At 30.3% G+C, this 11,267-nt stretch overlaps 2 protein-coding genes and 1 non-coding gene across 3 annotated transcripts; 2 read left to right on the forward strand and 1 right to left on the reverse strand.

Moving 5' to 3' along the window:
* Nucleotides 1–3,370: 3,370 nt before the first annotated feature.
* On the forward strand, nt 3,371–5,039 carry LOC106779283 (uncharacterized protein At4g26485-like). The gene is made up of 3 exons (XM_014667364.1): nt 3,371–3,512; nt 3,623–3,824; nt 4,751–5,039. The coding sequence occupies exons 1-3, from the start codon at nt 3,371–3,373 to the stop codon at nt 5,037–5,039; spliced, it is 633 nt and encodes a 210-aa protein (XP_014522850.1).
* A 752-nt stretch (nt 5,040–5,791) lies between these two features.
* Nucleotides 5,792–6,686, reverse strand: LOC106779306. The gene is made up of 2 exons (XM_014667395.2): nt 6,568–6,686; nt 5,792–6,247 (listed from the first exon to the last, which is right to left on the reverse strand). Exons 1-2 carry the CDS (start codon nt 6,678–6,680, stop codon nt 6,028–6,030), a joined length of 333 nt encoding a protein of 110 aa, XP_014522881.1. The 5' UTR covers nt 6,681–6,686; the 3' UTR covers nt 5,792–6,027.
* Nucleotides 6,687–6,777: 91 nt separating this feature from the next.
* Nucleotides 6,778–6,851, forward strand: TRNAI-AAU. Its single transcript has one exon. It is a non-coding gene; the product is annotated as a tRNA-Ile (tRNA).
* Nucleotides 6,852–11,267: the final 4,416 nt, after the last annotated feature.

Below are 11,267 nucleotides of genomic sequence, written 5' to 3' on the forward strand. Positions count from 1 at the left end.
ACAGAGAAGAAGAAGTATCCGATCGGAGCTGAACATTACCTTCTCTACGAAGAGATTGGTCAGGGCGTCAGCGCTTCTGTTCACCGCGCGCTCTGCGTTCCTTTCAACGAGGTCGTCACCATCAAAGTCCTCGACTTCGAAGGTGACAATTCTATCGCCATGCAAAGAGCTGCAAACAACATCAACGCATGGAACTGGATACGCAATCCATCTATCCGGATACTCTTCTTTTCCAATTTCTGAAGAAAACAGTATCCGGATACAACAACAGTGTATCCGGATACCTGCACCAAATTTGACATGTGCACGCCATCTTCATCTTCAAGCTTCGTCTTCTTCATCTGTCGGCGTCATCGGCCTCCTTCGTCTTCATCATCCCATCTCCACAACCACACGTCTTCCACCTGCAAAAAAGAAGGATAATGTGTGTGCGAGAAACATACCTAGTAGATCTGCAAAGCTCCTACGTTAAAATGAATTTTGCTTTTTTAAATTTACGTTAAAATCAGGTTTTATTCACTTGGAATTTTCACAGTTACAGAGGGTAGATGAGTCTTTTGCCACTAAATCATCGCAAATCCTCTCCTTTTTGCGAGATGGTGAAGACAGTGCATTCAACTCAGAATCATCGCAAATCGTCGCAAATCCATCGCTTGCAATCAGTTCAAACGAACGCAAAATTTAAAACTTTCCTCGCTCGCAAATTGGTGTAAACAGTAAAATCAGTGCAAAGGAACACAGCGTAAGTCTCAATTTTCATCCATTTTCTGAGCATAGGCCACCATAATAATCAGAGGTACAAACTGAAATCTCCAGTAAAACCAATCGCAGAAAAACGCAACTCATTAATAAGACGCCATTCAATTTCCTTAATCCTCAGAGAGTACAACAATAAGCCAAAGGCAAGAAGCACCACACACATACCACATTGAAATTGCAAGATTATGATCAGAAAAGCCACACAAACGCACACTCATCCGAAGCACAACATAATTCCATCAAGAAAGAAAGTCAATATAGCTACCTAATCACTCGGTAGGAAAAACAATAAATTAACATACATGTATAACCTAGAAGAAGAAAAAGAAAACAAAATAAAAAAATATATAGTCGGCAATGCACCTATGAAGTTTCTATTATACAAACATGAATTCTGCTTACAGTATGAAGAAGACCTACAATAATAGTACACAACAACAATGCTTATCTGGATGATCGGGAATCGGGGCATCATCGAATTGAGTGCGTTAGGGGCAGGGGTCGGAGCCGGCCTAGGTGGCGGTGAATTGGAGTAAGTCGAGCTTGGACCAGGCAGACATGTGGGAGATCTGGGAGAAGTAGGAGTTGAGGGATTTGACGCCGAGTTGGGGTTCCAAGAGAAGGGAGATGAGGTCGATGGAGGGAAGGGAAAGGGATTGGGGTTTTCGGAGAGAGAACCTGGATCACACGTGGTTCACCATTAGCCACATCACAGAAAATCTAACGCCATTACTTTTTAAAAACTAAAAGTACGAGAGGACGAAAATGAACAAACTTTTTGAAGATGGACGAAACACAAAATAACATGATAGTTTAGGGACTAAAAGCATATTTAACTCTATAAATAAAAATCTAAAGTTTCCTTTAAAAATTTAGCCAACATACAATGGATATCTCAATGCATAACCATCATCTATACATTCACATGCCCTTACTCACCAATGGTAACAGAAAATCATAAACCATATTAACATTCACATGCATAAAAAACTAAGTAAGCTTCCCATGTCTTGGTCAATTCTAAGACTTTATCTGCACAATAACACAATTATCAAAATGGCTCTTTCCCTCTTCTATAAATCTTCAACTGCACTTCAACCTCCTTTCCAACTTCTCAAGTGCAACCCTCCCTTTTTCTCACAATCCTCTCCTTTTCTCTCTCACTTTCACGCAAGGGTTTTAGGTTTTAATTCTTGTAAACCATCCACTTTCTCTCCCTATTCTAGTGCAACCACTTTTCAAAAATGGAGATGTGGATTTGGTTTCTTCTTTTCCATGTACAATTATCATAATATTTCAATTTATATTATTTAAAATATGTGCCCTTTTTTCGTACACCTTATTTATAATTTCTCTACCTAATTTAATAAGGAGGAAAAAACCTTTTTGCCCTAAAGTAGAAATATAAATAAAAATTCAAAGTTTCCTTTAAAACTTTAGCCAACATACAATGAATATCTCAACACATATCCATCATCCATACATTCACATATGCACCTAAATTAATAAACAGGAAAAACCTTCTTGCCCTCAAGTAGAAATATAAATAAAAATCCAAAGTTTTCTTTTAAACTTTTCTTCCTAGGATCCGAACCACATTCATTCAATTCTAAACCAACATCTCTACCAACAAGTCAACACATTACATTGGTAATAGCACACATCACAAATTCAATAATCATATAATAACATGTGTTGCACGTATTAAAATAAAAAATCAAATAAAATTTATGCTCTAACCAAAACTTGAACATGTGACCACTTAGTCCAATAAAAAAACTCTTGTCAACTAAATTACACAACACTTTAGAAAAAAACATGAGAGTTCCATAAAAACATACTAAAAGTTCATTACATATTATTTCTAAATTTTTCATTTTCTCTAATCTTACAAATTACATTTGAATGAAAAAAGAAGCAGAAGAATCTAAAAATAAATAACTTTCTGTTTGGTTTAGAAAAAGAAGAACTAGAAAAAGCAAAGGCATATATTTAAATTAAATAAATATTACAATTTTATAAATCCCTTCTCTTCCGCCTCTTTCTTTACATATTGGAGAGAACAATCCCTGTCCCTTGTTTACACATACCTTTCTTTTCTTTATGTGTTGTTAAACATTCTAATTAAATAATATATATTGAAAATGAGTTTCCATTCTTCTTGTTTTTATTTGGCAAAATTGTTAAAAATCCTTTAAAAATGTATTTTTGACTACTTATTAGAAACTAAAAGTAGTGATTCATTAAATAAGAGATGAAACTTAAAAATATATATATAATATTTTATAAATTCAATTTAAATAAGATAAAAATGTCCTTATACTTTCTCAAATTACAAAATGAAATTAAACAAGTATATAAAGTGAAGATAATATATACTATTGATGTTGTTCACTTGCACTACCTCTTATTGGTATAACGTTTCACTTCCTAAAACTAAAATAGTTCCCAATACATTAAAAACCCTTTGTTGAAAAATGTATGAATAATCATTGATTCGCCTTCCCAAAACACTTTGTGGAGAATTTCTTCAGCCACCAATATTTGTGTATATATATCCATCCTCATCAAGTGTAAGTGAAGACTTTCTAAAAGTGTAATTTAGGGTTAGATGGGAGATAAAAGAATAGCTCACTATCGTAGCTCTCACAAGATTTTGTTAGTGGGAGAAGGAGATTTCTCATTCTCACTATGTTTGGCTAAGGCATTTGGCACAGCCATAAACATGGTTGCTACCTCCCTAGATTCTAGAAGTACGTTTTGAATTTACACATTTTATATATTAATATAAATGCATGCAACTTTTGATCTTGTACATTTTGCTAACTTCTTTTTTTAATATTTGCATATGTGAATTTTCAAGCATCTTTAAAGAAGAAATATAGAAATGCATTGAGGAACTTGAGAGAACTTGAAGGTCTTGGATGTACCATTGTACATGGAGTTGATGTGCACACTATGTTGGAACACCCACTTCTCGAAAATCGTTGTTTTGATCGTATAGTTTATAATTTTCCTCATGCTGGTTTCACTATTTATCGTGAGTGGGATGACTATCAAATTAAGTAAGTTATGAAAAATAAATGTGTACTTTTTTTTAACATTAATTATTTTCATTTTTCATTTATGCTCTCAGTTTCTATCTAGTTTTAATTATGGATAATGATATTTAGACAACATTTTTTTGACAACATTTGAACATTGATTACGTGTCAATGTGTGATTGGTCCTAAATTACTCAATGTTCAAATGTTGTCAAAAAAATATTGTCTAAATATAATGTATATTTATAATGTATATACATTTCATGTGATGAAGAAAATATATTGTGTTCGTTGATTATAACATAAGAACTTAAAAAAAAATTGTATGATGTGATATATGATGCTTTGGAGGAACAAATAGCTTGAATTTTTCCCAAAATGTAATTTATTCGTAATCTATTTAGTCCCATCACCTTCGATACTCTTTGTTAATTGTTCAATATTTAAAAATGATTTATTATTTGTAAATTTTATTGTCTATTATGCTTTTACTTCATATGAATATTAAATTGATTTATATAATCTTTTATTTCATTCCATTTATTCACTTTATTTAATAAAGATATGAAAGCAATATGACCAATTTTATAACTGATTTATTAGGATTAAAAATATATACTATAATATTTTGGTCTTTGTATAGAGACCTTTTAAAACATGTTCTTTTCATATATATGATGTTTTTGGGGGAAAAAAAGTTTTAAACGGTCTTTTTAAAAAACTAAATTGTGCTTTAAAAATCATATATTTAACTAATTTATTGTGAAATTGAAAAACGAAGGTGCAAAATTGAAAACTCAGTAACTATTTTACTAATATTTGTTGTATTTCATTATTTTCTCATGAAACACATTACATTTAAAAACAAAAGAAAAATAGATAATGACTTTCTTATTTTATATGTTTTTTTACCTTTGTTGATACAACTATATTCTACATAAACGCAGGCTACATAGGTCTTTAGTGAGTGGATTTTTCTACAATGCTAAATTCATGCTTAACAAAGGTGCAGAAATTCACATTACTCACAAGACAGCATACCCTTTCAGTAAATGGAATATCAGAGGATTGGCTAAACGTCAGAGATTGTTGTTAGTGGAAGAAGCTGAGTTTTATCTGGAGCTTTACCCTGGTTACAGTAACAAAAGAGGAGATGGACCTAACAGTGATGGAAGCTTCCCCATTGGAGAGTGCAGCACATTCATGTTCATGAGTTATTTTGATCGTTTTTTATAGTAAAACTACAAAATCATGCTATGGAAAAGAGTTTTTGGTATTACTTGGCAGTGTGAAAATGCAGCAATATTAGTGATCTTCTTTTGCTTATATCCGATTTTAATGTTCAAACTTGAGTATGAAAATTGCAGCCATATTAGTAATCTTCTTTTCCTTATCTTGAGAGACAGTTTTGAAGAGAACATGTTGTATTGTATTCTCTGAACAAATTTAAATTGACTCTTAATTTCATTCATAGGTCAAATCAACTCTTTGTTTTCATAAAATGTTAGTTTTGGCTAAAAATTATCAGCAAAACAGAATAAAAGTGTTTCTTTCATTTTACTTATTTACACTTATAAAAAATGACAAGTTAGCAGGCATACAAAGAGAGTAGGGAGTCCAAAAGGTTGTTTCTTTCTAGTGACATAAAAGTTGGTATTTAGAGTAATGTTTGTATTTAGTAAGTAATAAAGTAGTCTTAGATGAATGGTTTCCAAGTGATAAGAAACTGACTGCATAATGTTATAATCTCAGGGATTCAGTCTCATGCTTTGAATGAAACTGTGACTTGGTTTCTAGTGCTATTTCTGAATTTTTCTTACAATTTCACAAGCTATTAAACATTTAAAATTCAATTTGCTAACTTTTTTAATTCAAGTGTTTTTCATAAACGCATGACTGCTCTAACATGTTGATCACTCTGACTAAACAGATGCAGAAAATCATAATAGAAGGAACTAAATAAGTGTACCAAATTTAGCACACATAAATGGGTTCAAAACTTTTAAATCATTAGTATAGATGAAAATATCTGTTTAACAAAACACACCAAGAAACATGGCAAAGCAGTATACAAAATTACAAATTATATCAGTTTTAGCAACAAGGTATAAAGCGAATTCAGAGCAGGAGAAGAAGAAAATGGGGTTTCATACCTCAACATGTGAGGAGTTGTATTCATTATTCATAATGCTATAATTGGAGACAGAAGATTAAATCAGAGGGGTTATAGTTGAGAACAATTAGGACATGAAAAATAACCTTTGGCTTGACATTTTGCACATGCTATCTGCTTCACCTTTGATTCACTGTTATCAATTGTTTCAAACAAATCCTCAAAAGGTTTAATACTAAGCAATCCCCCTTCTCTAATAGAGCCGGTTCCTTTGCAGGTGGAGCAAGCCAATCTCCTCAAGTTGCCACATCGCTTGCACATCCCCAATGAGCTACAAGTAAAACATTGCAGTGTCAATAAAGAGAGGATATCAAAAAAGAAAAAGCACCAATTTCTCACTGCAGGGTTTCTTTACAACATTTTCTCCTGATTTTTCTGCAGAATCTACTGCGTTATGTTTATCCCAATAACAAAAAGTGTCTATTCCTCAACACCGTTCAAAATCTAGCTATCGAAATTCACTTAATCATTCGTGCAATACAATTCAAAGATTTGTGAAAGGTTCAACACAATGGCACAGAATCAAATAACGAAGCAGTTCTTAAAAATGAATCAGACACACACAAATATAAAGTTTTTGAGAGAGAAAACCTGCGTTGAGAAGAAGAGAAGAAGGCATCGACTTTGGTGGCAGCAACGGTGGCAGAGAGGAGGATAGCACCCACTGCCAAGCCAGCTATTTCACTTGCTGTAATGTTATCCATTCTCTTCCTTCTATCTTTAAATTTTCTATTCTCTTTAAATAATCACTTCGATTAATATTTATTTACTTATAGTTTATTTGAAATTTCATAAGCAAATGGCCTATTAGCTCAGCTGGTTAGAGCGTCGTGCTAATAACGCGAAGGTCGCAGGTTCGAGACCTGCATGGGCCACTTTTTTTGAATATATTTCTATCATCTTTCTTCTTTAATATATATTTTTTTCTTTCATTTTAAAATATTTACTTTTGTTTCTTCCAGAATATGGCTGAACTAATTGTCTAAAAAAAATAAATCCTTCCAAGTTGATATTTGATTCCTAATTGGTGTATGTATAAAAATTGACAAAACTTAAAGTAAATAAATTACAATGCTGTTATATTTTTTCAACTTAAAATATTTTCCCAAACATAACTTTAATTAAATTAAATATAAATGTATGGAATCATCTTGAGCTTCTTCCATCTCATCGTCATCACTTATATATTCTCAATACATATATTTACCATGATGAACAAATCTTTAACAAAGGTTAAAAGTTAGTTCAACATTAATAAAATGAACAAAGAAAAGTGACATAATACATTTGCATATGCTAAGAGTTACATGAGCAAATGTCTTTTAGCAAGTCAAAAATGTGTTTAAAATATCTATAACCAATTTAACTTTCCTATTGGGCGGAACAACTCAATTAGAAGCATCTCACACTTCATCAACAATTACCTACATCTACTTTGGCTATAAAGGACACCAAGGATGACCAGGCAAACATGTTCATAACTTACTATGAAAGTGTGGAACAAACTAAACATTTAAGTCCATCATTTAGCATAGGTTTGTCCTATAACCTAAACTATTTTTTTATCTTTTATTATTGCATAATATTTTTTATGTGTTGAATATTCATTCATTATGTCAAGGATATCATACATTTAAAAGTATAAATATATATTTTATTTCATGGTTCACTTTAATATTATTTTTTAATGTGTAAATAATAAATCTTTAGTCTTTAAGTTTTTATTTTTATAATTGTTATGCTTGCAATAAATAACTATTTTTATAAGATTATAACTTTGGAATTAAAATATTACAAAATAATGTTTAGATTTTTATTTTATTTTTTAATTCATTTGGAAACCCATTAACCTGGAATTATGTAGGATAACTCAGACCTATTAAATTGTAGGGCTTATAGAGTAATCTTCCTTAGGTCATTTTTGGGTTAAATAAGGGATAAAAATGGGAGGGTTGTTGGCCTTAAGAAATACCATGAATGGCTAACCAATCCTCTTCTACTTAACAATTGGCACTAGATGTGAGGATTATGTTAACATATATAACTCATACCAGTTTGCTATTGTTAAAAAGGGGACTAAAAGTTTAACTTAATTCCACAAAACTGGTTTGTAAGGGAAGGTTTGATCCACATATATAGTGTAAATTGGTCTTAGTTCTAGTTCATATGAGACTTCCAACACCCCCTCATGCCAAGGTACAATGTGAGACTAGACATTAATGGGTGATCCTATAACAATTGAATGATATACCCAACAAAAACAAATCTCGCTAGGATAAACTCTAACACATGACTTTGATACCATGTTAAGAAGTAAACTTTAAGACTAACTCAACTCCATAAAATTAACTTATAAGATGAGGTTTGTACTCACATATATACTATAAATTGACTTTATCTCTAGTCGACAAGACTTCCAACCGTTACATTAGTGTGAGAAAGATCCATATGCAACAACACAACTCTCTTTAAGACTCACTCAAATAACTTCAAGATCCTTAAGAATGTTATTAAGAACGAGCAAGAAATTCAAAGATCAAACTCTTACTTTAAAAACTGCCAAATCTGATTTAGTTTTTCTATATGCAGTATTTCCATCTTTTACAAAACATTATGCCTACAAGACTTCACATTACTCCTCCGTTATAACACACTAAATTAATCACGAAGGCCTCAATCACTACCACAACCATCATGCACACATCTTAAATGCTTTGATCTTCGCATCACCATCATTAATATATCATCACAACCATAAATAATAAACAAGTCTCCAATAACCTACTCAACTAAAGATACTTACCTCATATTAACAATAAACAAAATATACCCCTAACTACTTCACATTCAAATGATATGAAATTAAAAATGTCTTAAACATATTTATACTTATGATTTTATTAATGATCTGTACAAATTGAGAACTTATTTGTTATATTAATTTAGTGCAAGTAAGTTTCTATATTTCATAGAATGGAAGTAGAGATGCAAGAGACTCCATTAGTCGTTGTTCCAACAATGCATATCTCCACTGTGAGACAATAAATGAGATGAATTACTCATTCTACCATTCTTAAACAACTATTCTTTTATCTTGCAATGCAATGTAATTACAAACTTTTTTAACAACTAACTTGTCAATTAGAATCCCATCGATTGGCACAAAACCGCATCTAATTCTCCTAACTAATATTGTACTTTAGATATATGAGTCCCATTTTTATAATTTAAAAATATGCTACTGTATCGATAAAATCTTGAATACCCTTCAATTCATAAGAATGATAGATAAAATATTCTTTTTCATCATCTTAATATTTTTTAAATCTCAAAATTGTATAATAAAAATAAGAACATAAAAAGTACTTTTAATTAATAAAGTTAATACAAATTTTTTCTAATGCACTATTTTAGAAATATCAAAACACCTTAATATTTCATGAAAATTTTCTTAACTTTTCTTTATCCCTTTAACCTTATTTAAAAGTATAATAATAATAAGATAATAGAGATATAGTTGATTGATATATATTATTTATAAGATAAATGTAAATATTTTAATGTTTATATATATATATATATATATATATATATATATTTTGAAATACATTGGCATATAATAAAAGGTTGGAGAATTAAATATTTGCGTTTGTGTTTTTTTCTTTCTGGATGTTACAAATATAAAGTATTTATTAATTTTTTTAATAATAATAATATTTATGAAAATTCAGCTTTTTTATTTTGAATGTTTCTATTAAAATGGTTGAGTACTAAAATCATTAAAGTGATTCAATTTTCAATTTTTTTTCATTCTTCACTTATTAAATCCTTTGTTCCAGTTTGATGTAGTTGTCACTTGGTTTGCAAGCATCTCATGACACCTGCAAAAATGGTTCGGTCACACCAGTATTAATTGTAACAACAAATTATTTTAACTATTTCACATAGATTCCTATTTATACAAATTGGAATGAATTTTTTATTCACTACCAATCTAATTATAGTCCAATTATTTCTTAATCACAATTATAATGGTGATTTGTATTAATTTTTGCATATATTCTTAATTATGTTAGACGGACATTCCATCACTTTCAGAATCTTTTGTAAGATGGTACGACTTCATTTGTTTCATCAATTATTTTGTTGAATCGACTTTATAATTAATGCGTCTGATATGAATAATACAAGTCTGATGGATTCAATGTAGATCAATCGAGTTAACTTCTATATAAGTTATAAAACTTCCATTTAATGAAAGAGTTCTTGAATTTTTTTTTTCATATTAAAATACCAAAAAAAAATTTATATAAAAAAATCTAACTTGGTTCCACTTGGGGAGAACATTAATTCATAGTGGAGTGTTAAATTTCAAATGCAACCATACCACTGAATCATCACGTGATATTGTTCTCCATAGTCTTGCTTTTTCCCTAATACGTCGACAACCAAAATTAAAAAAATATGAATATTCTTTTAGTGGCACTGTGAATTATTTACAATAACTTAACCTGTGGGCTCAATATAATTTTCTTATAGATTTTGATAGGTCCATTTCCTTAAATTGATCAAGATACATTGTATTAAGCTCTGGATGCTTAAGTCAACCTAATCTTCAGAATAAACAAGGAATAGTCTCTTTCCATCAATAATATCAAACTTCGTTGTATAATACATATATTTTTAACATTGTTTGCTTGGGTGCTAATCACCAAGTTCATTTAAAAATGAAGAATATATAATGATGCTATTCATTAAATTTGAACAAATATAAGAAAACAAAGTAGGGCTTAATTTTCATAAGTAACTTTGTAAAGCCGCGAAATGACAACCTTAAACAAGATAAGTCCATTCTTCTACTTCATACCATACAAAAAAAAATGAGTTCATCTTTACCATATAATATTTTTAATCCAAATTAGCAACGTATTATTGTATAAATATTTTTTCAGTTAGTGCTCCAACTAAATAAAATTAGGTTAAATATGTTTTTAGTCTTTATACTTTGGGGTGATTTTGGTTTTAGTCCATCTTTCAAACTAAGGTACAATTTAGTCCTTCAACTTTAGAAAACTCTGGTTTTAGTCCTTTTTACCAAATTTTTTTAACTTTATTTGTTGTTTCAAACCCGTTTCTCAGTTAACATGGAAGCAAAAATGTGTCAAACAGTGTAAACAATCCAAATGTTATAATGAAACGTGCTTGAAACAGCAAATAAAGTTAAAAAAATTTGATAAAAAGGAATAAAACCAGAGTTTTCTAAAGTTGAAAGGACTAAATTGTACTTTAGT

This window comes from Vigna radiata, unplaced genomic scaffold (assembly GCF_000741045.1).
Source record: "Vigna radiata var. radiata cultivar VC1973A unplaced genomic scaffold, Vradiata_ver6 scaffold_190, whole genome shotgun sequence".
In the NCBI taxonomy this organism is placed as follows: domain Eukaryota; kingdom Viridiplantae; phylum Streptophyta; class Magnoliopsida; order Fabales; family Fabaceae; genus Vigna; species Vigna radiata.

Excerpts from the sequence above, each read along its gene's own strand:
- LOC106779306 (XM_014667395.2), bottom strand. The coding sequence starts at position 6,680 with ATGGATAACATTACAGCAAGTGAAATAGCTGGCTTGGCAGTGGGTGCT. Across the intron at positions 6,248-6,567 it reads TTCTCTTCTTCTCAACGCAG|CTCATTGGGGATGTGCAAGC; the intron begins GTTTTCTCTCTC and ends TTTTACTTGTAG.
- LOC106779283 (XM_014667364.1), top strand. The coding sequence starts at position 3,371 with ATGGGAGATAAAAGAATAGCTCACTATCGTAGCTCTCACAAGATTTTG. Across the intron at positions 3,513-3,622 it reads TACCTCCCTAGATTCTAGAA|CATCTTTAAAGAAGAAATAT; the intron begins GTACGTTTTGAA and ends TGAATTTTCAAG. Across the intron at positions 3,825-4,750 it reads TGGGATGACTATCAAATTAA|GCTACATAGGTCTTTAGTGA; the intron begins GTAAGTTATGAA and ends ACATAAACGCAG.